General features: G+C 42.2%; 2 protein-coding genes across 5 annotated transcripts in view; both read left to right on the forward strand.

The window, feature by feature from the left end:
* Positions 1 to 25,447, forward strand: part of SLC25A30 (solute carrier family 25 member 30) — a 67,183-nt gene extending 41,736 nt beyond the window's left edge. Inside the window, exon 8 of one of the 3 annotated variants that reach the window (XM_023551281.2) lies at positions 25,390 to 25,447. In XM_023551281.2, coding sequence (XP_023407049.2) covers positions 25,390 to 25,432 — 43 coding nt within the window. In that variant the 3' untranslated portion in view covers positions 25,433 to 25,447. Of the gene's footprint in view, positions 1 to 321; positions 8,873 to 25,389 lie in introns of those variants that run through there. The other 2 variants (XM_064270104.1, XM_064270103.1) reach the window with 2 other exon arrangements.
* Positions 25,448 to 25,810: 363 nt separating this feature from the next.
* The window catches only part of COG3 (component of oligomeric golgi complex 3), an 88,910-nt gene continuing 88,641 nt past the window's right edge, over positions 25,811 to 26,079 (forward strand). Inside the window, exon 1 of one of the 2 annotated variants that reach the window (XR_002786411.2) lies at positions 25,811 to 26,063. Coding sequence is in view for 1 of the 2 variants with exons in the window: in XM_010592607.3 (XP_010590909.1) it covers positions 25,890 to 26,063 (174 nt within the window). In the remaining variant the exon portion in view is untranslated. The remainder of the gene's footprint in view (positions 26,064 to 26,079) is intronic. The other variant, XM_010592607.3, reaches the window with a different exon arrangement.

Here is a 26,079-nt window from a genome sequence, read left to right on the forward strand (position 1 = left end):
GTTGTTAATGAGTCTTCCTTCAATCCTGATGCCACATTCTTCTTCATATAATCCAACTCCTTGAAATATTTGCTCAGCATATGGATTAAATAAGCACCAGACACACACCTTTCCTGATCATAGACCACACAGTATCCCCTTGTTCTGTTCAAACAATTGCCTGTTGGTCTATGTACAGGTTCAGCATGAGCATAATTAAGCGTTGTGGAATTCCCGTTCTTCACAATATTATCCATAATTTGTTATGATCCATACAGTTGAGTGCTTTTGCATAGTTGATAAAACACAGGTAAACATCTTTCTGGTATTCTTTGCTTTCAGCCAAGATCCATCTGACGTCAGCAATGATATCCCTCATTCTGCAGCCTCTCCTGAATCCAGCCTGAATTCCTGGCAGTTGCCTGTCGATGTACTACTCCAGCCGTTTTTGAATTATCTTCACAATTTTACTTGTGTGTGATGTTAATGATATTGTCCAAGAATTTCTGCATTCTGTTGGATCACTGTCCTTTGGAATGGGCACAAATATGGATCTCTTCTAGTTGGTTGGCCAGGTAGCTGTCTTCCAAATTTCTTGGCATAGATGAGTGAGCACTTCCTGCACCGCATCTGTTTATCAAAACATGTCAATTGGTAGTCCGTCAATTCCTGGAGCCTTGCTTTTCACCAATGCCTACAGTGCAGCTTGGACTACTTCCTTATATACCATCAGTTCCTAATCATATGGTACCTCCTGAAATGGTTGAACATCGACCAGGTGTTTTTGGTACTTTGTGGTGGTGGTGTTTTTTTTAAGATAATACTTTGCATATAGTAGAAACTTAATAAATACTTGTGTTAAATAATACTTACTGCATTAAGGTAACCTACTGAGATTTTTTTCATTCCTTCTGGAGTCCTTATCTGGTAAATGTTATCTCAATCTTGTTGGTGGAGGACCTTAATGTCCCCAAAAGATAAGTTACTCTTTTAAGGAGTCAGTAAGAATTGGGATAGGTGAGAGTACTACATGTCATATTCCTTACTGATTGTTTTGCTTTATTCACCAGTTTTCTATTTTGATGCTCAAAGATATCGAAACTTCTGTCAGCTGCTCTTAAGTGCAGGGTAAGATGAATGATTTTCAATGGATCTTGGTCTTTAATTTATTTAGCACCACACATTCTTGTTGGAAAAAAATAGCCTTATAGTAAAGCACACATCTGCTCTCAAAGCTTTTGCCCAGGAATGACACGTGTCACTTTTGTTTACATTTCCTTGGCCAAAGTAGGTCACGTGGACGAGACTGAATGGGATGCAGAAGTATGATTCTTCCCCAGGGAAGGAGCCAGAATATTTGGCAAACAGTTGTGCAATCTGGAGCCCTGGTGGTGCAGTGGTTAAGAGCTCAGCTGCTAACCAAAAGGTCAGCAGTTCGAATCTACCAGCTGCTCCTTGGAAACCCTATAGGGCAGTTCTACTCTGTCCTATAGAGTCACTGTGAGTAGGAATCGACTCGATGGTTACGGGTTTCTGGCTTTTAGCACAATTTACCACATAGATCATTTCCTGTTACCTCTTCATTTAACTTGCTTATTTGATCTGGGCAAAAGACAAACAGATCTTAGAGAATGAGACCTGTTTAGAGATTATACCAAAAAGCCCACTGCTGTCGAGTTGATTCCGACTCATAGCGACCCTATAGGACAGAGTAGAACTGCCCCATAGGGCTTCCAAGGCTGTAAACCTTTATGGAAGCAAACTGCCACATTTTTCTCCTGCGGAGTAGCTGGTGGGTTCAAACCGCTGAACTTCCAGTTAGCAGTCAAGTTCTTAACCACTGTCCCACCAGGCTACCTTTTAGAGATTATAGTAAACTTAATTGCTTCTCCTGTTCCAAAGGTATTATCTTTACTAGAGTAAATCAATATGGCCTTAAGCATTTGGTGTGCAGCCACTGATCTAGAAAATGCTTTTTCCCCCTCCTCTGTATCAGTCAGACTTATAGCAACTCATACATGATGAGTCGGAATTGACTCGATGGCGATAAGTTTGGTTTGGTTTTATATTAGTTGGAATTGAGTTGACAGCAATGGTTTTGTTTTTTTTTAATATCAGTTAGCAAGCACCTCTGGAAGCTGTTTGCTTTCATGTAGGAGGGACAGCTGTGGGTCGTCACTACTTTAGTTCTGGGCTATGGCAACTCTACTATTCTGTCATAATCAGAATTTTAAGGGATCTCGGTAGTCTCCACATCCCATAAAACAGAAGTAGTCCACTACATGGATGGCACGTGGAGCATGTGAAGTTTCAAGAAGTTCAGTGGTCTGAGCATGCTAGCTATCCCCACCAAAGTGAGAACAAATTGCAGCCCCATGCCCCTCTTACACTAGGAAAGAGTTTATAACACTTAGTGGGCCTTTATGGGTGACATATAGCGTATCTGAGTGTGCTGCTGTGACCTATTTATGCAGTAACTGGAAAGGCTGCCAGCTTTGAGAGGGTCCCAGAGTAAGACAAGCTCTGCAGCAAGTCCAGGCCATAATGAAAGATGCTCTATCACATGGGCCACGTGCCTACAGTGTCTGTGGCAGATGGGGATGCTCTATGGAGCCTTCAACAAGCTCTGATAGGAGAATCACAGTGCAGAATCCCGGGCTTTGGGAGCAAAGCCATGTTCTCTAATGCAAATAGCTATTTTGCCTTTGAGAAGCAGCTGTTGTCTTGTTGCTGGGCCCTGATAGAAACGGAGCATTTGAGTGTGTGACCTGAGCTGCCTATCATGAACTGGGTGTTACTGGATCTGCCAAGCCATGAAGTTGGGTGTGCATAGCAGCCCTGTGTCAACAAATGGAAGCAGTATAGTATATACAGTATCGAGCCTGAGCAGTTTCTGAAGGCACCTGTTAGTTACATGAGTAGGTGGCTCAGATTCCCGTAGCATGTGGTATGGCTGCATTGCTCCCTTTCCCTTTGACCACGCCTATAGCATCAGGAGGATTTCCCTGTGACCTGTTGGCCTGGGTGGGCAGGAAACTTAAGCCTGTTTTATAGATGGTTCTGAACAATATACCAGCATCAACTAGAAGTGGGCTGCTGCAGTATTATAGCTCCAGTAAGGACTGTCCCTGAAAAATAGTTAGGAAGGAAGATCCAGCAAATACTCGGAACTTCAAACAGTAAGTATGTACTGCCAGGACTGGAAGACTTGAATCCACGATTGCGGGCCAAGTTTTTATTCTCCATTTACCCTCTAGACCCATCACTAGCGCATCTGTGCTTCTGGATGCTAGCTCCTGGGGACAGCATTACCAAGGCTCCCTTACCCTCTGGCTTCCAGGTAGGTTTAGTCAGTGAAAAACATCAGGAAAGATTGGCGGGGAAGAGAAAGCTGGATATTTTTTCATGCTCTCACTTCTTCACTGCTGGGTCCCTGGCTGTAACTATGCCCCTCTAGGATCACAGCTCCTGCCAAATGGACCCCCATCCAGAGTGACAACTTTCACTGGGCCCTGGCAACACTATTTGCTAATCTTGTCTCTTCAGCATATGGAGTAGTAATGGCCTCCCACTGTTGCTAGTTTCCCGATGCCTCAATGTCCTTTGTTGATCTTAACTCTGCCCACACATTTCTGTGACTATTTCCTTCAATAAGGCCTCTTCCTTTGAACCATACCAGATAAATTCTGTTTCTTGATGAGAATCTAGCCACATACGACCTTTTCATTCTATCCTCCATATCTCTTAACCTCTTACATTTTCCATCTTCTTGCCTCATGCTGTATTTGGAGAAATTTCTTTAGATCTATTTTTTTATATAATTTGTTATTTTTCATTGTTGTTGAGAATATACATAGCAGAACATACACCAATTAAACAATTTTTACATGTGCAATTCAGTGACGTTGATTACATTCTTCAAGTTGTACAATCATTCTCACTCTTCCTTTCTGAATTTTTCCTCCTCCATTAACATAAACTCCCTGCCCCCTAAGTTTCTTATCTAATCTTTTGAGTTGCTGTTAATTTGATCCCATATAGGTAGATCTTAAAAGAACACAATGATCGAGGCAGACTTTTTTTTTTACTAGTTAAGTTAAACTATTGTTTGGTTTTGAGAAGACTTCATGGAATATTTTTGGTTTAAGGTTTAAAGATTATCTCAGGAGTTCATCCAGCCCCCATAGATCCAGAAAGTCTGGATTCCGTGAGTATTTGAAATTATGTTCTGTATTTTCCCTCTTTTGATCAGGATCCTTCTGTAAATCTTTGATAAAAATATTCAGTAATGGCAGCTCTTTAGATCTATTTTCCAGTTTACTAATTCTCTCTTCAACTGTTTACTCGTCTGTTTTAATTTCAACAATATTTTTTACTTTTTTAAAGTTTATATTTTAAGAATGTATTTGTATTTTTTTCACTTTTTATGGTAAAATATATATAAAATTTTCTATTGAAAAATTATTTTATTAGCTAAAATATATATAACAAGGTATTTGCCATTTCAACCATATTTATGCATACAATTCACTGACATTAATTACATTCACCATGTTTGGAAACATCACCATTATCTGTTTCCCACATTTTTTCTCACCCTTAACAGAAACTCAGTGACCCTTAAGAAATTTGTCCCTCTTTCCCCTCCTACCCTTCCCTGGTGTCTTAGGATGGGTTCTCTAGAGAAGCAAAACCAGTGAAGCCTATGTATGTACAGAGAGAGAGAGAGATTTATCTCAAGGACATAGCTCATGAGGTTGTAGAGGCTGATAAGTTCCAAGTCCATGGATCAGGTGTCAGGCTGGAGGTTTCTCCTGACTCATGTAGCTGCAGGGGCAGACAAATCCAAGTTGGACAGGTCAGATGGCAGGCTGTGAGGGCTGTTATTGTTGTTGTTGTTGTTAGGTGCCATCAAGTTGATTCCGACTCATAGTGACCGTATGCACAACAGAATGAAACACTGCCCAGGCCTGAGCCATCCTTACAATCGTTGTTATGCTTGAGCTCATTGTTGAAGCCACTGTGTCAATCCACCTTGTTGAGGGGTCTTCCTCTTTTCCGCTGACCCTGTACTCTGCCAAGCACGATGTCCTTCTCCAGGAACTGATCCTTCTTGACAACATGTCCAAAGTATGTAAGATGCAGTCTCGCCATCCTTGTTTATAAGGAGCATTCTGGTTGTACTTCTTCTAAGACAGATTTGTTCGTTCTTTTGGCAGTCCATGGTATATTCAATATTCTTCACCAATACCACAGTTCAAAGGCATCAACTCTTCTTTGGTCTTCCTTATTCATTGTCCAATTTTCACATGCATATGATGCGATTGAAAATACCATGGCTTGGGTCAGGTGCACCTTAGTCTTCAAGGTGACATCTTTGCTCTTCAACACTTTAAAGAGGTCCTTTGCAGCAGATTTACCCAATGCAATGAGTCTTTTGATTTTTTGACTGCTGCTTCCACGGCTGTTGATTGTGGATCCAAGAAAAATGAAATCCTTGATAATTTCAATCTTTTCTCCATTTATCATGATGTTGCTCATTGGCCTTCCTCACAACATCATGAGCTGTACAGACTGACAAATCCAAGATTGGCAGGTAAGACAGCAGGCTGCTGGCTCAGGCTATGGAGGCTGATGAATCTCAGGATCAGCATGCAATATGGCAGGCCTCTGGCTCAAGTTTCAGGAATTGGAGGTCAGATGATGGCAAGCCAGATGTAAGATCCAGTGCAATCAAGCAAGCTTTGCCAGAACGCCCAAATATATATTGGATGCAGACCATACCCCTGAGGAAACTGCCCTTACAACTGACCGGCTGATCACATTAGATCACACCACGGAGATCACTATATCATTACATAACTACGAAATTACATCATTATGTAACTGCCAAAATACAACATTACGTGACTGCCAAACCACTGAGAATTGTGGCCCAGCCAAGATAATATACAACCTTAATTAGCACATCTGGTAACTACTAATAAACTTTTGTGTCTATGCATTTTCCTATTCTAGATATTTCCTACAAGTGGGATCATACAATACTTGTCCTTTGTGTCTTACTTCTTTCATTTAACATAATGTTTTCAAGGTTCATTCATATTGTAGCGTGTATCAGAATTTCATTTCTCTTTTATAGCAGAATAATATTCCATCCTGAATATACCACATTTTTAGGATCCATATGATTTCAGCTTATACCCTCCTTTTTTGTGTATATGATGATGTTGTTGTTGTTAGCTGCCCTTGAATTGGCCCCTGACTCATGGTGTCCCCATGTACAATAGAACAAAATGCTGTCTGGTCCTGTGCCATCCCCGTGATCAGATGTGGCTGAAAATCATTGGCTGATTTTTGGAAGTAGTTTGCCAGGCTTTTCTTCCTATTCCATCTTAGTCTGGAAGCTCCACTGAAACCTCTTCAATATCATAGCAACATGATCCCCTGACAGACTGATGGCTGCACACGCGGTACATTGGCCAGGAATCTAACCCACGTCTCCCACATGGAAGGCAAGAATCTACCACTGAACCACTAATGTCCCCCGTTTGTGTACATAAAAAGCAAACAAAACCAGTTGTCATCAAGTCGATTCCAATTCATGGTGACCCAATTTGCTTCAAAGTAGAACCATGCTCCACGGGGTTTCCAATGGCTGATTTTTCACATGTAGAATGCCAGGCCTTTTTTCTGAGATGCCTCTAGGTGGACTCAAACCACCAACCTTTCGGTTAGTAGCAGAGTTTGTTAACCACTTACACCACCCACGGACTCCTTTTGTGTACACAGATGATTTTAATTAAGTTCCTGAAAAAAAGAACAAGGGCTGGTTAAATATGCAAATGATATGCACAAGCCAATTAAAAGCAAAATGATACTAGGAACATAGTCTGAGTAAAAGTTTCATAGTAATTCAAATATCAGGGGACTTGAGCGTATTGCCACTGTAACATAAGCTCAGTGAAGTCCAAAGCAGCTATGTGGCCGCAGTCAGTACCACCTTCATGTTATCAGAAGCACTTTAATTTTCCAGCAAAACAACATCATCTGTCTTATTCATGTTATTAGTTTGAATGCTATTGCTTTTATACTTTTGTTGGTATGTCACTTATAAATCTATTTTGGTATAATCGTACAAGTATAACATCAAGTTTTATTTTTGTTCATATTTAAACAACACGATACAGTTATTTGCATCAGCGCTGGGGACCTACACTTCTTTTTAAGGTCTTTGTATATCACTCAACTCAGAGAAACACTATGGTGGGGTGAAGAGTCACAGAAGTCAGGATACCTAAATTCTAGTCCCGACTCTGATATTACCCTCCTGCAGGACTTTGGACTGGTCCTCCCACCTCTGTGGGCCTCTATTTTCTCATCTGTACAATGAAGGCATTAGATTACATGAAATTCTCTTTCAGCTCTAAATTCTGTTCCTAAAAGGTCAGGGCCCTCATTTGGGTGCACCACTAGACAGACACTGGTTTGTGCCATTTATGCTCTGAGAATAAAGCCTGAAGTCCTTGTGACACTTGAACCAGAGTTGGCCCAAGTCATCACAGCTGTTTTTAGCTGCCCTGACCACATAGAGGAGAGGAAGAGGCCTTCATAGCTGTTGTTGGCTCAGACGCAAGGCATAAACGTTGGGTTTCTTCTATTTTTTATTATTATTTTTTGATTAGCAGCTGAGCTCTTAACCACTATGCCACCAGGGCTCCTTGGTATATTTTTTAGGAACTTAATTAAAATCATCTAAATACACATATGGAAACCTTGGTGGTGTAGTGGTTAAGAGCTATGGCTGCTAACCAAAAGGTCGGCATTTCAAATCCATCAGGCACTCCTTGGAAATCCTATGGGGCAGTTTACTCTGTCCTATAGGGTCACTGTGAGTCAGAATCAACTCCACGGCAGTGGATTTGGTTTTTTGGTTTATATACACATACAGGCACACATATACACGTGTGTGTGTGCGCGCATATAGATGATTTTAATTAAGTTCCTAAAAAAGAACAAGGGCTGATTTAATATGCAAATGATATGTACAAGCCAATTAATGTCAACAACTTCGTTACATATACATTTACCAAATACATGTGCATATAAATGTATATGTAACAAAACTTTTGACATTTCAACAATCTTCACACGTGCAGTTCAGTGACATTAATTATGTTCATCATGTTGTTCAACCATCGCCCTTATCCATTCCCAAATTATACATCACCCTTAACAGATGAAGCTCTGTGTCCCCTAAGCATTGAGTCCTCCTTTCTCCCTCCATCCCTCAGCAATGATTCTTTATGAGGCACTGACAGGGGAATAATCCGAATCACTGGGCTTCTGAATCCCATGACCCTCAGAGTTTTGGAGCCCTGCCTCTCTTGAGAACCACTGTGAAATAGCCCCCTATTGCTGTTGGGACTAGATCAAATCCCCCTGGGGTGTTGGGGCAGCAAAATGGCTAAAAAGCAATTGAGGACACTGTTCTCAGAAAGTTCTTAATGTATGTTTCTGGAGGATGACCATGGGCAGTTGTACATCAAGGTCCAAGTTCTAGAGGCTTTGGAAGATCAGCCTGGAGAATTTCAGAGTGATTAAAATCTAAACAAGTTGAAAGTTTCTCCTTCTCCTTCTTGCTCCTCTTTTTTCTCCTACTCTTCCTCCTCCTCCTCCTCCTCCTCCTTTACCTCCTTCCTTTTTTCAATAGCTAAAACTGATTGAGCACTTACCATATATGGTTCTAAGGCTTTTACATATATTATCCCTGGTGGCTCACAGTTACGTGCTTGATTGCTAACCAAAAACTTGGCAGTTGGAGCCGACCCGGTGACACGCAGGAGAAAGACCTAGCAATCTCCTCTCTAAAGATTAAAAAAAAAAAAAATTACAGTCAAGAAAATCCTATGGGGAAGTTCTACTCTATAACACATGGGATAGCTATGAGTCAGCATTCACTCCAAGGCAACTAACAACACATCCTACAAGACAAGAGCCTTTATTATATCCTCATTTTCACATCTGGATACTGAGGCGCAGAGGTTTAAAGTTGCTCACATTCACGGTAGAAGAGATCCCAGGTACGCCCTTCAGTGGGGAGCGGAGACCAGCTCTTAAACGCTGCTGCGTGCTTGGTCAGGATACACAAGGACTGGTGAATGCCCTGATCCACCCACTCTGGGGCCTCACAGATGCTAATAGTAGTGCTCAACCAGTAATTGTGGAATGAATAGGTAAATGAATGCCCCTCAGCATTCTCCAGTGGGGAGCTGGGTGGGGCTGCCTCGGTGCTGCCTTCTGTGGCAGGGACAGGAGTGTCCTTGTGCAACCTATTCCAGTGCCCAGGGGGCAGGCTGCACTCCTCACACAGAGATGGGCAGGATTGCTCTGGACTGGAAGCCACAGGGGCTTGCAGCTGTGCCAGGGGAGAGCCTGTGGCTTTTTGGGGCTGCTACAGGAGTCTGATCCAGTGCCCATGGATCTGGAGCCACAGCTGCACCCAAGAGTCAGCCCTCAGCACAACTGTCACCATCTCTGTGCTCAGAACAGACTGACCAAACATGCCAGAGGAGGGGATTGGGAGAGGGCAAGGGAAATAGGGAGGGGGCTGGTGGTCCACACCTCTGCTCACTGCTCAGGGGACTGTATGTGTGACTTTTGTTGTTTTGGAGTTGGTTCCAACTTCTGGTGACTACATGTATAACACATGTATAACATGGTCTTGCACCATCCTCATGATCGCTAGCATGTTTGAGTCCATTGCTGTGGCCATTGTGTCAATCTCTCCTGGCCCTCCACTTTACCACACATGGTGTCCCTCTTCAGTGAGCAGTTCCTCCTGATGATGTGTCCAAAGACAGTGAGTCAAAGTCTCACTGTGATCCATAGGGTTTTTATTGGCTAGTTTTTTAGAAGTACATTGCCAGGCCTTTCTTCCTAATCTCTTAGTTTACAAGCTCTGCTGAAACCTATCTACCACGTGTGACCTTGTGGTATTTGAAATACCGGTGGCATAGCTTCTAGCATCGTAGCAACTCGCAAAACCACCCCAGTATGAGCTAGTTAGCCGAACTGGAATGAAAACTAACTTTGACCCCCTACCTAATATTCATTCTTTAACAATTCTTTTTCAATAAATGATCTTAAAAAATAAAGACCTCGTCTTACTCTTTTTAACCACTTTGCATTCCTACTCCTAGGGGATAACTACTAGTAACAATTTGCTATGTATCTTTTCAGACTTTTTTCTGTGTGTGTGTGTAAATTTTTAACCAAAGATAAGATTATATTATTCACATTGTTCAGCAACTTGTTTTCTTAATTCAAAAATATATAATCAACCTTATCAAAGAAGAAAATCTCATACTCTGTCAGGAGTAAAAGAAAAGGAGTTTTATTGAGGAATAAAACAGCTTGAGCTGGGCAGTGCTAGGTAAAAATACAAAGCACTCCACCATTCAAGTAGAAAGTGGAGTCTATATACACAGAGAACAAAGGAAAGGTAGGAGGTTAAAGATTGATTGTAGGAACAACTTTAAATAAACAACTTTAGACAAAAATATCTCTAAACATAATGATTAACCTTATTTTCAAAGAGCTTCAGATATAACACATCAGCTTCAGCTTGAAGTCCTTTGAAATGTAATGGCTAGGAAGGAGTGAATTACCACCTAGGTGAGAGGTGTCAGCTGGTTCAGTTATACATGATCGTAGTCAGTTATACATGATTATAATCAGTTATACATGATTGTAGTTGTGAACACATTTTTTCTAGGAACAATTTGTTTACATCTTGACATTCTTCCCAAATGGTTTATATCCTGACCTTTGTTTCCTGGGAATGCATCTTGGTCCCATCATTCTTACGTCTGAAACAAATGCCTCTAGTTTGGAACTTTTCTGTTTACATTTTCCCCTTTTGACCAAGCCTCTGCTAGGGAATGCTGATCACCCACAATGGAGTAGCCTTTCTTCTGCAAGGCCTTTGTTTTCTTGAGGAACTTTGGCTAATAAAAATTATTTTCTTCACCTAATAGCCCTCATCTTCAGGGTTAGTAGGTTTCATAGGAAACATCTTAACAGACAAGTGCACATTTGATGAACATTTCTCAGTCAGAACAAAATGATGAAACATACCCAAGGAGACAAAACAGAGGTGATTAAACAACATGATCATTGGTGAAAATCTGTGAAATAAACATGATTTTATAGAAAGGGTCAATTGGTTTTGAAGTACAGCATTTCATGAATAAAATGCATTGAACTGGAGCAAAACAGCATTTTATAATTACAATAATAGAAACAAGAAGGAATAAAAAGGTTCCAAAATAAAGTAGCAATTTTTTCCACCATCTACCCAAGAAGAAAACCAATTACTTGTACTATTTCTTCAATTTTTTGGAAGAAATATTATAATCTAATTTAATAATACCACCCAGAGGTAGGAAATTATTACATTTTCATAAACCTGTCTTTTGCATGCTTTATAGAATCTTTTAGAGAAGTAATTTAGAATAATTTGTCTCTTTTAAGGCCTTGTTATACAATCAAAATAAAAAATCCATCCTTTTCTGCACACCTTTCATATCAAAGTTTCTCAATGTAACTACTGAAAGCCCAACTGATAAGACAGGTGCAAGAAACAGATTTTCTTGGAAGAGAAAAATTAAGACACAAAAGACTGCTTCATGAGCAAAAAAGAAAAACCTAGCAACTGCCAATCATCACTTTCTAAGACAGAAACTTAGACACAAAATGAGACAGAAAAACCATGTAAATTCACCTGTCTATGAGGCTAGCTCAAACCCCAGTCTTGTATTCAACACCACACAAGACAAACATCTGGGGAACCCAGTTTCTTAAAATGTATACAGAATTCTTGGATGAGATCAACTCGTTTTAACAGAGAAACAGGTCCTAGATAAACTCATTAACTTGCCAGAGTCTCAGATGGAGGGATTTTATTCATACCCTTTGACTAGAACTGAGCATTAAACAAAAGTTCTCAAAAACAAAAAACAGACAATGCAAATGGGAATTCACTTCCCCAATGAATTCTAAATTACCTCAAGAATATTCAGCTTATAGTGTTCTTGAACATGAACCCCAAACCAGCATCCTGGTAGGGGGGATATCTAGGCTCATTTGTCAAGGATGTTAAGAATTGTATTCTCTTAGGTTGAAACTCTGGTTTCCCAGAGTCAAATAAATTCCTAGCAGGGAATCTGCCGCAGGGTTTGGTCAGTGTTTTGTTTCATAGTGTGCCTCCATTGCATGAGTGTTTTTTTGTGGTTGGTGGGCAGCCTAGCGCTCTGGCCTATCTCATGTCCCAGTTTATCCTTTCCCAGGTGTCTTTCTCTTGGTGGCATATGCTGTAAGGGTATCTAAGATGCTCAACCCATGGCCACATATTTTTGCAGCTTCAAGACTCTGGGAGTCCTTAGCAATAACCATACAAAACCTGATTTTATTCTTTTTGAACGTAATTCATTCGGCTGGCTAGAGACCTGGTCTCTTATTTTAGACCTTAAATATACTAGTCTCACCGATTGAAAAGTACCCTAAAGTGGCTATTGATTCAACAAGCTGTCATTAGGAAGTTGAAACAAAAATCCAAGTACAAACAAAACCTAGACCCACAGTTCTTGGCCATGGAGCGAGCCAGAGTTCCACTAGGAAATCAGCTGCTTTCTTTAATTCAGCATACCCCATTTTCTAATGACAGCCATAACAAACATTTACTTGTAAGAACCAAAACAAATCCACAATAAAACTCAAAGAGCTATCAATGCAAGGGAGTGGACCTCAGATTAGAGAGGATTTTTGTTTTTTTTTTTTACCATAAACAATTCCTGAGAATTTGCCAAGGCAGAGAGCCCAAAGAGGCTTAGCCAGTACTGTGCCCATGTACTGATGCCTTGGTGATCGTGAAAGGTAATGCACCTTTGAAACCCCACTTCTGGCATCAGAAATGTCAAAGAGGAAAATCTCTGTCAGAGGTAAAAGAAAAGGAGTTTTTCTGAGTAATAAAACAGCTCCAGCTCGGCAGCGCCAGGTAAAAATACAAAGCACTCCACCATTCAAGCTGGGAGAGGGGTCTATATACATATACAACAGAGAAAACGTAGGGGGCTCATGATTGGTTGTAGAAAAGATCAGCTTCAGTTCAAAGTCCTTTGAAATCTAAAAATCAGCCACTTGGCTAGGAAGGATTGAGTTACCACTAGGCATCTGCTGGTTCTGTTATACATGATTACAGTGAGCTATACTTGACTGTAGTCATGAACACATTTTTTCTGGGAACGAATGGTTTACATCTGGACACATTCTTCTCAAAGGGTTTACATCCTGATCTTTTGTTTCCTGGGAATGCATATTGGTCCCATCATTCTTACATGAGTGCCTCCAGTTTGAAACGTTTCTGTTTACAACCGTCTTCCACGAAAATACCTAAAGATCTACCTCATTCTCCTCCTCCTCCCAATTTTACTGAAGTATAATTGAAGTACATCGCATGTACATATGTACACAGTCCCTGGGTTACAAATGTCTGACTTACATACAATCTGTAGTTACAAACCAACCCCCATGACACCTATTATATTAAAAATTCAAGGTACACATGATGGTTTGTAATAACAGATGGACACAACTTTGTGACATGCATCAAAACATTATTATTGCTGTATTATTATGTTAAAGATGTTTTAGTGTATCTGGAAGTGTTTCTTTAATATTTTTTAATGCATAGAAGGGTACACTGTATACCATATATACTAAGACAAACTAACTGACGTTAGATAGAGCCATACCTGTTTTGGCTTACATACGAATTCAACTTAAAGACAGACTTAGGAACAAAACTTGTTTGTAATCCAGGGACCATCTGTACTACACATACTTGAAATGTACGGTTTGTTCAGTTTTGACATAGGTATACACTTGTGAAACCATCACTGCAATCAAGATAACATTTCCATCACTTTTAAAAATTTCCCCATGCCCCCAGGGATCCATGGATTACCTAGAAGCAGAATCAATACAATACTTTGCTCCTCAAAGGAGAATGAAGAATACCAAAGACATAAGGAAAATATGTGCCCAAGAGACAAAAATGGCCACATAAACCAGAGACTCCATCAGCCTGAGACCAGAAGAACTAGATGGTGCCTGGCTACCACCAATGACTGCCCTGACAGGGAACATAACAGAAAATCCCTGATGGAGCAGGAGAAAAGTGAGATGCAGACCTCAAATTCTAGTTAAAAGACCAGACTTTATGGTTTGACTGAGACTGGAGGGACCCCAGAGGTCATGGCCCCCAGACTCTCTGTTAGCCCACAACTGAGACCATCCCCGAAGCCAACTCTTCAGACAAAGATTACACTGGATCATAAGACATAAAATGATACTGGTAAAGACAGTGCTTCTTAGCTCAAGTGGATTCGTGATACTATGTGGGTAGCTCCTGTTTGGAGGCAAGATGAGAAGGCAGAGGGTTACAGGAGGTAGTTGAATGGGCATAGGAAATACAGGGTGGAGATAAGGAGTGTTCTGTCACATTGTAGGGAGAGCAACTAAGGTCACATAACAATATATGTATAAGTTTTTGTATGAGAGACTGGCTTGAATTGTAAACTTCCACATAAAGCACAATAAAAAACAAAACAAAATGTATACTTAGATCTTAGAACCAATGAAAAACATTGCTATTTTAAAGTAATTAATAATCAGAAACTTATTTATACTGTGCCTTTGCTTCAAAAACATTTTTTTACAGCTTATTTGAATACACAGTTGAACTTTCAGGTACTAATTTATCAAAAGAAAATGATTGGTTTTCACAAGTTCATCTACGATCAAATCTCATCAGTCTCCAGCATGGACCTGACACTTCATAAACCCATAGAGTCCACATGAGAAAAGGAAGCCAAAAGGAGGCTCATCCTTCCACAGTAAGGAGCACAGCTCTGCGAGCTGCAGATGGGGCTGACCAACAGTTTCATAGCTTAAAAGTACAGTTCCCACTTTGGAGAGTGGCACCTAGGGTCTTAAATGCTAGCAAGAGGCCATCTAAGATGAATCAGTGGGTCTCAACCCACCTGGAGCAAAGGAGAATGAAGAACACCAAAGACACAACGTAATTATGAGCCCAAGATGCAGAAAGGACCACATAAACCAGAGACTACATCAGCCTGAGACCAGAAGGACTAGATGGTGCTGGGCTACAACCGATGACTGCCCTGACAGGGAACACAAGAGAGAACCCCTGAAGGAGCAGGAGAACAGTGGGATGCAGACCCCAAATTATTGTAAAAAGACCAGACTTAATGGTCTGACTGAGACTAGAAGGACCCTGGTGGTCATGGTCCCCAGACCTTCTGTTAGCCCAAGACAAGAACCATTCCGAAAGCCAACCGTTCAGACAGGGATTGGACTGGACTATGGGATAGAAAATCATACTGGTTAAGAGTGAGCTCCTTGGATCAAGTAGGCACATGAGACTATGTTGGCATCTCCTGTCTGGAGGGGAGATGAGAGAGCAGAGGGGGTCAGAAGCTGGTCGAATGGACACGAAAATAGAGCGTGGAGGCAAGGAGTGTGCTGTCTCATTAGGGGGAGAGCAATTAGGAGTATATAGGAAGATGTATATAAATTTTTGTATGAAAGACTGGATTTGTAAACTTAAAGCACAATAAAAACTAAAAAAAAGAAAAAAGGTAGGGTTCCATGATTTCATTAGAACTCTCTAACAAAGCATTGTGTTCTAGGTATTTCCACTGTAAAAGAGCCCCCAAAATCTCCGTACTTGGCATAAGAGAGACTTCTGCCCACGATGCAGGCTGAACTCCATTTTGTACTGTGCTAACAGACCTGAAAAATAAGAGGCATAGGAGCCAAGCTCCCAGTAATGGGTTAATCTGCACTGATGGGGGGAGGGAGGTAGACGCAGGGAGGCAGAATTGCAGCTTCTCTCAGAAAGTCAAATCACTCTGAGTAAGCAGGGGAAGGAGATAGAAGGATATTCTCAGAAAGAATGTTTTTTCATAAGCTGCCCCTATCCTTGAAAGATAAGTAAAACCATTTTCACAAAATGCTTATGCAGGTTAGCTCCAGGACAGGATGCCTGTAGATTAACTAATGCATGACTTGTAGTTTCTAATGTATGATTAATGGTTACTGTTTCCCTAAACTTCTCCTATGTAAAAGCCCTTCTCATTTTCTATACTTTGGCATAATTTGTAGTTTTACAGATTGTTGCCCAACTGAGGTTACAATATTCCTTCAATAAATCTCTTTACTTTAATTAAAAAGAAACAAAAACTTTGCTCCTTTTAATGGCTGCAAGTTACTGGTTGTAATCTGTGGTAGGTTTAAAATACTGCAAATTCTTTGCTACTCTTCCCATTGGGAAGTGGAGTCAATTCTCCCCTTATCCCCCAACCTGGGCTGCCTGTGGAGACGCAACGGACAGAATGCAGCTGAAGTGACCTTCTGCAGCTTCCGAGGCTAGGTCATACAAAGCCTCTGGAACACTCTTTTCCCACCCCGAGCTATGTAAAGAAGTCTGAATAGCCTGAGGCCTTCATGCCTGAGACACCACTGGAGAGGCCCTGAGATTGCAAGAAGGTATAGAAGTCTTCAGCCAGTTCCCAGATGCTCAGCATCTAGCCATTGAGTCATTCCAGATGTGGCTCCAGACTTTGTGAGCAGACTCAAGTCTCTTCCACTGTGCCCTGTAGACATTCCTGACCCACAAAGTCATGAACGATGTAATAAAATAGCAGTTGTTTTAGGCCAAGATAAAACAACAATATAGTAATGGATAACAGGAACAAAACTATTCCCCTACTGATAAACATTTACATTGTGTCCAGATTTTCTCATTATAAATCATCCTGTACTTGTACTCATTTTTGCATGTGTAAAGATTTCTCTAGGATAGATCTCAGAGATAGAATTGCTAAATCAAAGAGCTAGTTCCTGTGTCTCTACTTCACCAAGACCGACGAATCCCAAGATTGGCAGGATGACAGCAGGTAAATGCTAGCTCAAGTCCCAAGAACCATAGTTCAGATGAACAGAAACCAGTTGCAGGATCCAGAGTGAGTAAAAACCCATGAGCCTTCCCAGAGGGTCCACCTATATACTGGATGTAGGCCACAACCCAAGGAAACTTCCTTTGAACTGATTGGCTATTCACAGCAGATCCCATCATGGAGGTGATCACATTATATCATATTTCGTCATGGAAGTGATCACATCATCATATGACTGCCAAACTACATCAAACTGCCAAATCACATTTTCACCCCTTGATTCCTGAACCCATGAACCTGGCTATTGGAGAAAGAGCATCATATACTGGACACTGGTTTAGAGCATATACAGCCTCCCGGGTAACATTGCCCCAAACTTGAAAAGTATTGCCACCTAGCTGGTACTGTAATTGTGTCTTTAAAAGGCCATTCCATCATTCTATCAAGCCAGCTGCTTCAGGATGATGGGGAATATTGTAAGATCAGTGAATTACATGAGCATGGGGCCGTTGCCACACTTCATTTGCTGTAACATGAGTCCCTTGATCCAAGACAATGCTGTGTGGGATACCGTGATAGTTGGTAAGGCATTAGATAAGTCCACAAATGGTGGTTTTGGCAGAAGGATTGCATGCAGGGAGGGTAAATCCCTATCCAGAGTAAGTGTCTATTCCAGTAAGAAAAAAGCACTGTCCTTTCCACGGTGGAAGCAGTTCAATGTAATCAACCTGCCACCAGGTAGCTGGCTGATCACCAGCTACCAATGGTACCATATTGGGGACTTAGTGTTGGTCTCTACTGCTGGCAGGTTGGGCACTCAGCTGTGACTGTAGCCAAGTCTGCCTTGGTGAGTGGGAGTCCATGTTGCTGAGCCCATACATAACCTCCATCCCTGCCACCATGGTCACTTTGTTCATGAATCTGTTGAGCAATGACGGGGGTGCCTGGGGGAAGAAGATGACTGGTTTCCACAGAATGTGTCATTCTGTCCACTTGTTTGTTAAAACCCTCCTCTGCTGAGGTCACCCTTTGGTGAGCATTCACGTAAGACACAAAAATCTTCACTTCTTTGGCCAGTTCAGAGAGGTCTATCCACATACCTCTTCCCCACACCTCCTTGTCTCCCATTTTCCAACCATGTGCCTTCCAAGTCCTTAACGACCCAGCCAAACCATTGGCTACAGCCAGTGAATCAGTATACAGTCGCACATCTGGCCATTTCTCCTTCAAAGTAAAGTGAACAACCAGGTGCACTGCTCAAAGTTCTGCACATTGGGAAGATTTCCCTTCACAACTGTTTTTCAGGGAGGTCCCAGTAAGGGGCTGTAGTGCTGCCGCTGTCCACTTTGGAGATGTTCCTGCATGTCGTGCAGAACCTTCTGGAAACCAGGCATAAGTTTTCACTTAGTCAACTGATCATAAGATGCTTCCCATGAGTCCATAGGTACAGACTGGGAGATGGAAGGTAATGTGACAGGAGTGGAGACCAGTGGCATCTGAGCCACTTCCTCATGCAACTTACTTGTGACTACAGGTCCTGTTTGGGCCCGATCTAGTATATGCCACTTCCATTTAATGATGGAGTGCCGCTGTGCATGTCCAACTTTATAACTCTGTGGGTTAGATAACACCCAGTTCATGATGGGCAGCTCAAGCTGTATGACGACTTGGTGGCCCATGGTTAAGCATTCAGTCTCTACTAAGGCCCAGTAACAAGCCAAAGGCTGTTTCTCAAAAGGAAAGTAGTTATGTGCAGGAGGTGGCAGGGCTTTGCTCCAAAATCCTGAGGGTCGACACTGTGATTCACCAATAAGTGTCTTCTAAAGGCTCCAAACAGCGTCTCTATCTGCCACTGACACTCTAGCACCATTGGATCAGCCAGATCACATGCCCCAAGTGGCAGAGCCACTTGCATGGCAGCCTGAATCTGTTGCAGAGCCCTTTCTTGTTCTTGGCCTCACTCAAAACTAGCAGCTTTTTGAGTCACTTGATAAATAGGCCTCAGTAGCACATCCAAATGAGGGATATGTTGCCTTCAAAATCCAAAGAGGCCCACTAGGCCTACCTCCTTTTTGGTTGTGTGAGTGGCCAGATGCAATAACTTATCATTCACTTTAGAGGGAATATTTTTAAATGCCCCACACCACTGGACCCCTAGACATTTCACTGAGGTGGAAGGTGCCTGAGATTTTGTTGGATTAATTTCCCACCCTAGAAAGCAAATGCTTTTCCAGTAAGTCCAGAGTCATTGATACCTTCCTTACTAGGTTCAATCAGCATATTGTCATCAATGTAATAGACCAGTGTAACATCTTGTGGAAAAGAAAGGTAATGAAGTTCCCTGCAGACTAAATTATGACAGAGGGCTGGAGAGTTGATATAGCCCTGAGGTAGAGCACTGAAGGTGTATTCTTGGCCTTGCCGACTGAAGGCAAACTGCTTCTGGTGCTCCTTTGAAACAGGCGTGGAGAAAAAGGCATTAGCCAGATCAACAGCTACATACCAGGTACCAGGAAATGTATTAATTTGCTCAAACAATGAAACTACATCTAGAACAGCATCTGCAATTGGAGTCACCACCTGGTTAAGCTTTTGGTAAGCCACTGTCATTCTCCTAGAGCTATCTGTTTTTTGCATAGGCCACATAGGTGAGTTGAATGGGAATGTGGTGGCAATCACCACCCCTGCATCCTTCAAGACCTTGATGGTGGCAGTAATCTCTGCAATCCTGCCAGCAATGCGGTATTGCTTTAGGTTTACTGTTTTCCTAGGTAGAGGCGGTTCTAATGGCTTCCACTTAGCTTTTCCTACCGTAATAGCCCTTACTACATTTGTCAGTGATCCAATGTAGGGTTCTGACAGTTGCTGAGTATATCTATTCCAATTATGCTTTCTGGAACTGGGGAAATCATTACAGGATGGTCTTGGGGACCCACTGGACCTACTGTGAGACAGATACGAGCCGAAAGTCCATTAATAACCTGACTTCCATAGGCCTGGACTCTGACTGTGGGCCACAGTGATGTTTTGGGTCTCCTGGAATTGGTGTCATTTCAGAGCCAGTATCCAGTAACCCCTCAAAAGTCTGATTATTTCCTTTTCCCCAGTGAACAGTCACTCTCGCAAAAGTCCCTAGATCCCTTTGGGAAAGGCTGAAAGGTTAACAGTATAGATTTTTGGCAGTGTAGTGAGGTTCTTCCTCAGGGGGACCTGGCCTGCCCTTCATTCAAGGGGTTTGGGTCTTTAAACTGGCTCAAGGCTGGGAATTGATTGAGGGCCCATGACTTTCTATTCTGATCATTCGAGTTAAGACTGCTGTTCACTTGACCTTGAATTCATCCACTTGTACATATCAAGTAAATATTTAGTGGATTTCCTATTTACTTCACTCGTAGGGACACTGTGACTAAGTAGCCAACACCATAAGTCCATACAAGTCAGACTATTGTGATTACTCTTTGACTCTGTTGTCCATTATGGTCACCATACCCACCTCGTCCTGTCAATTGAGTGTCACCACTCGGCCTTTACCACCATGGAGTCCAATCAGCCTCATTGTAGCTAGATGTCTTCATTCAGTTAGGGCAGTTCCCACTGTCAAATCTGACTCATATAAAATAGCAATCACAGCAGCCTTCAAGGATGCTGCAGCGCCCTTCACAAATTTGTTCCCCACCATTGTGGTAAAGATGTGTCTTCTGGGCACTCCATATGTGGGTCTGTGGGTCTAACCTGATAAATCTACTCTAGGATGCCAATTTCTGTGAGCCTTTGGATACCTTCTACAGTATACCAAGGCAGGTCTGGTACTTCAACTTGATTTGGTGTAGGCCACCTTGTAATCCATGCTTCAGCAACCCAACCAAATAAACTATTAGGTCCTTTCCTAACTTCTCAAGCTGAAACATTGAATGGAGAATCTGTGCTTAGTGGACCCATATCAATAAACTCAGACTGATCCATCTTTTTGTTCCTTGCACCATTATCCCACACCCCTAATGGCCATTCCCACACATATTCCCCAGGTTTCTGTTTGTACATATTAAAAAAGTCAAGCAGTTCTTTTGGAGTGTAGTGTACTTCCTTCTGAGTCACACTTTGTACTTCACTTTTTGGGGCTTGCTGGAACTTAAGTCTAGCTATAGGTCTAGAAACCAAAATTGGTGGTGGGGATGTGTTTTGAGAACATTCAGCATTGCCTTGTAAGGCATCTGCTTTAGGCGATGCCCTAGGCAATGGCTGAGACAAAGGCTCTTTAGACACAGCTGGGTTAATCTCCTTAGATATGGGTGGAGGAGCTAATGGTTTTACTGGGGAGGGTGACTTAGCAGACAAAGATGGAGTATTCTCTTCAGATGGGAGTGAGAGGGCCTGGTTCTGTGGCAGTGGTGATTCAATGGAATTTAGGGGCTCAGTGTCCCCTTCTTGATTATCTGCCCGTATGTCCCCATCCCAAGTTTCAGGATCCTATTTCTTCCCAATCAATGGCCTAACTTTAACTTCAGACATCATTTGAGGTTGGGAATTGTGTTGGTGTTGTAATTTAGCCACTCTTACGATAAGACTCTGGGTTTGGTTTTCCTCAATATCAGCTCTGTTACTATAAGAAATGAGGCTCTCTTTCAAGGCATAAGTGGAAACTTTAAGGTCGTTTACATGGTGCTTGAGCTTTAACTCTGGAGCCCTGAGCTCATCTCTTTCACCACTTTGCCTAGCTAAAGTAGGACCAACCAACCAACTTCCTTATACTTCTCATTATGACAAAATCGTAGAAAGGTATCACATATGTGTCCACCCAGAGCCTCACCTTTCACCAATACCTTATCTATTGGTGGTGATATTTTGTGTATTTCTATTGTCACCTCACGCCATGGATTAGCAGCGCCCTCTTTACTACTGGAAGCAGAGTCATCAACAGCTTTAAGACTAACCAGACTTGAGAACCAATTTAGAAAACTCATCCTTACAATTTTGTTTCTTTAGAACCACTCTTGGTACCAAATGTCTTAGGCTGGGTTCTCTAAAGAAGCAAAACCAGTACAGTGTATAAATATATATACAGAGAGATTTATATAAAGGAAATGGCTCATGTGGTTGTATAGGCTGGAATGTCCCAAATCCGTGGGTCAGGCTGGAGGCTTCTCCTGATTCACTTTGCCACAGGGCTGGCGAAACTAAGTTCAGCATGTCAGACAGCAGGGCTCTTGCTCACAGGCTGTGAAGACTGACAAATCCCAAGATTGTCAGGCAAGATGGCAGGTAAGCTGCTAGCTCAAGTCCCAAGAACCAAAGTTCAGATGAACAGGAACCAGCTGAAGAATCCAGAATAAGCAAAAGCCCACGAGCCTTGCCTGAGAGTCCACCTATATTGGATGCAGGCTGCACTCCAAGGAAACTCCCTTTCAACTGATCCCATCTTTGAGGTGATCACACTATATCAGATCTCATCACAGAAGTGATCACATCATCATACGACTTCCAAACTACATTATAACTGCTAAACCACTGGGAATCACGGTCCAGCCGAGTTGCCACACAACCTTAAGGATCACGATCCAAAACCAAACCAGACCCACTGCCATCAAGTCGATTCCAACTCATAGCGACCCTATAGGACAGAGTAGAACTGCCCTGTAGAGTTTCCAAGGAGTGCCTGGCGGATTCGAACTGCCGACCTTTTGATTAGCAGCCATAGCACTTAACCACTACGCCACCAGGGTTTCCCAAGATCACAATAGGTGTTGGCAAATTTCTCTCTAGATGGAGGGCATCAACACCCACCAACAATGGATAAAGTGGTCTTTTTCCTTCATCCTCCCCATTGCCTCCACTTCGCTTTGTCCGCCTATGTTTCATTTGCTTATCTCTAAAGGGAAAATAATAATCCCTTCTCTGCTTTACACACAAGCTTGTGGTTCAGAGATCAAAAATGAAACCCGAGTAACTTCTTACCAAAAAAATGCCATCATCTGTGATATGGAGACCTTTATCATTTGGGGATGAGACCTCTCTGACCACAACTTTGTCCTGATTCCCTAGATAGCCCATGCTGGGTGGTGCAAATGTTTAACATGTTTGGCTGCCATCTGAATGTTTGGAGGTTCCAGTCCACCCAGAGGCACCTTGGAAGAGAGGCCTCATGATCTACTTCTGAAAAATCAGCCAATGAAAACTCTGTGAGGCACAGTTCTACTCTGACACACGTGCGGTTGCCAGGAGTCAGAGTCGACTTGATGGCAACTGGTTTTATCCTGTATTCTCCTTCTCTCTTTCCCTGACACACACACACACACAGTATAAATATACCTTGTATGTGCACATGTACAGATACATGCAATAAGAGTATTTACAGTATTAATTTGAATGATTTTATGGGAAAAATTGCCAATACTTTAATCACATAAATATAAGAATAGTAGTAGAAAATTATAAACTGCAATTGTATTTGTTATGTTGGCTAACACTCCTAGGTATAAGCTGGAAAAAGGAAAAAAGGAAAAAATCTGCCTCGTAGTACACAGTATAAAAGTGGATACATTAGAGGAAATTTGTACTTTTTTGGAGGGACTAGACAGTATTTGGAAACCCTGGTGGCATAGTAGTTAAGAGCTATGGATGCTAACCAAAAGATCAGCTGTTCGAATCTACCATGCGTTCCTTGGGAACCCTATAGGGCAGTTCTACTCTGTCTTTAGGGTGCTATGAGTTGGAATCGACTTGGCAGCAACAGGCTTTTTTGGTTAGATGGTTTTTGTCCATAATAGAAAAGAGCCCTAGGCTGATCAGTCTGAAGCAGAAGCATTGTGTACCACACTTTCCACTACATTTGAGCAACAACCCCGTTGCTTAAATGCGTACACTTCTATGTTGGTGTTCTGCCAAATTAAAATGCTCCATTGAAACTACCGTTACTCTGTTTTATTGGCGCTTGTCCCTACCTGCTAAAGTAGGTCCCCAATGCCTCTGAAGTCTCCTCAATTTACTGGCAGTTGCTTCGTTGAAGTTCCGTGTTCATGAACAAGCTTCATAGCTATTTCTGTTGTGTCCTGTGACACTTACCAGATATCTCACTCCCCTACCACCCCCCCGCCACCTCTTATCACAGAGCCAGTTGGTGATTAATGGATGATTCAGAACAGATCAGCTGTCATTGTGTTGAGTATCTACCTTGCTCTGCCCCACATCTGAGCTCACAGCAGTTGATTAGACATCCAGCCTTGGCCCAAATCTTCTTCATGAGTACCGTGATCTCCATTGCATTGCTTCAGCATCATGAATCACGACTTGGTGAAAATATTTTAAAAGAATTAAGAATAATAAATATTTTCTATTACATGATCATTTTAATGCTTTATTTTGAAATAATTTTAGACTTCAGAAATGTTGCAAAAGGAGTTCCTGTCCTTCACCCAGCTTCCCCTAATGTTATCATCTTACATAACCATATACAGTAATCAAAACTGGGATATTTGCATTAGGTAATTGCTATTACCTAAACTTCAAAAAAATCTGAAGTCCTTACTTGAATTTCTGTATTTTATTGTATAGTTTCCCCCCTCATGTCCTTTTTCTGTTCCAGGATTCAACCCAGGATCCCACAGTGTGTTTAATCATCTCACCTCTCCTTAGTCTCCTCCAATCTGTGAAAGTTCCTGCATCTTTCCTTGTCTTTTAAGACCTTGACTCTTTTGAACATAATGGTCAGTTGTTTTGCAGCATGTCTCTCAGTTTGAATTTGTCCAATGTTTTCTCATGATTAGGTTATGCATTTTTGGCTAGAATACTACGGAAGTGCAATTGTGCCCTTCTCAACCTATCATTTCAGGGGATTTGTGATCACGATGCTGACTTTGATCACTTGGTTAAGGCACTGCCAGGTTTCTCCACTGGAAAGTTACCATTCCCCACTGGGTTTTGTTATTAGTAAATATCTTTGGGAGATAATTTAAGACTGCAAATTTTTGTTTCGCCTCAAACTTTGGCTCACAAATTTAGCATTCACCCTTAGATCTTGCCTGCAACAATTATTACTGTTGTAATGGTGATTTTCTATTTACTCATTCTTTCCATGTTTATTAACTGAAATTCTTCTGGAAGGTAGAGTTATCCCTTCTCCCCATTTATCTATTTATTCATTTATTTATATCAGTATGGACTCATGAGTAGTTATTCTATAGACTATGATTCCATACAATAATTATCTGGCTGCTCAAATCTGCAACATGATTTGAATGACAGAATAGTGTTCCAATTGCATGTCTGTGCTATGAATTTTTATTGACCCAGTTCTTCAATGTTGGACATTTAGGCTGTTTCCAGTTCTTTGATATTATGTATTTTCATACTTATTTTTTTTTTTTTTTACCAGGGTAATTATTGGATGTTGGACAAGTTTATGCTCGTGGTTTTGATCTAGGCGGCGAAACTGTCAACGTGAAAATCACACACTCCACCTGGACTACCCACCTGCGAGCAGAGAGGGGGTGGATCCCGGCGCTCAAGAAGGATCCAACCTATTGGGTTGCTTAGAGCAGTTGTCAACAATTTGAACAACGCGTAACAATAAAGTTATTGATGTTGACGAAGAGACTTCCGGTAGGGGCATTTCTACTTCCGCCCAGGCCTGTGTTCTTTGCCCTCTTCACTTACATCCCAACCGGAAATATTTTTACCCCATTTAAAGCCACGTCTGTCGTGGCCTCGGTGCCGCCCATAAACTGTGAAAGTACTTCCGGGGTCACATTACTCCGGCCCGCCCCGCCCCGCCGCCGGTGCCCTGCTGGAAGCCCTCACTCTCCGGAAGTGGCCCGGGCCTCCCGGTCGGGGCCTCTCCACCCGGCTCCTGCTGAGGGCCGGGGTGCGGTGGTGATGGCGGAGGCGGCGCTGCTACTGCTGCCGGAGGCGGCGGCGGATCGGGACGCTCGGGAGAGGCTGGCTCTCTGGGATCGGCGGCCGGACACGACGGCGCCGCTCACCGACAGGCAGACGGACTCAGTACTGGAGCTGAAGGCGGCGGCGGAGAACTTGCCCGTGCCGACCGAGGTGAGGGGACGGGCGG

This window comes from Loxodonta africana, chromosome 17 (assembly GCF_030014295.1).
Source record: "Loxodonta africana isolate mLoxAfr1 chromosome 17, mLoxAfr1.hap2, whole genome shotgun sequence".
Classification (NCBI taxonomy): domain Eukaryota; kingdom Metazoa; phylum Chordata; class Mammalia; order Proboscidea; family Elephantidae; genus Loxodonta; species Loxodonta africana.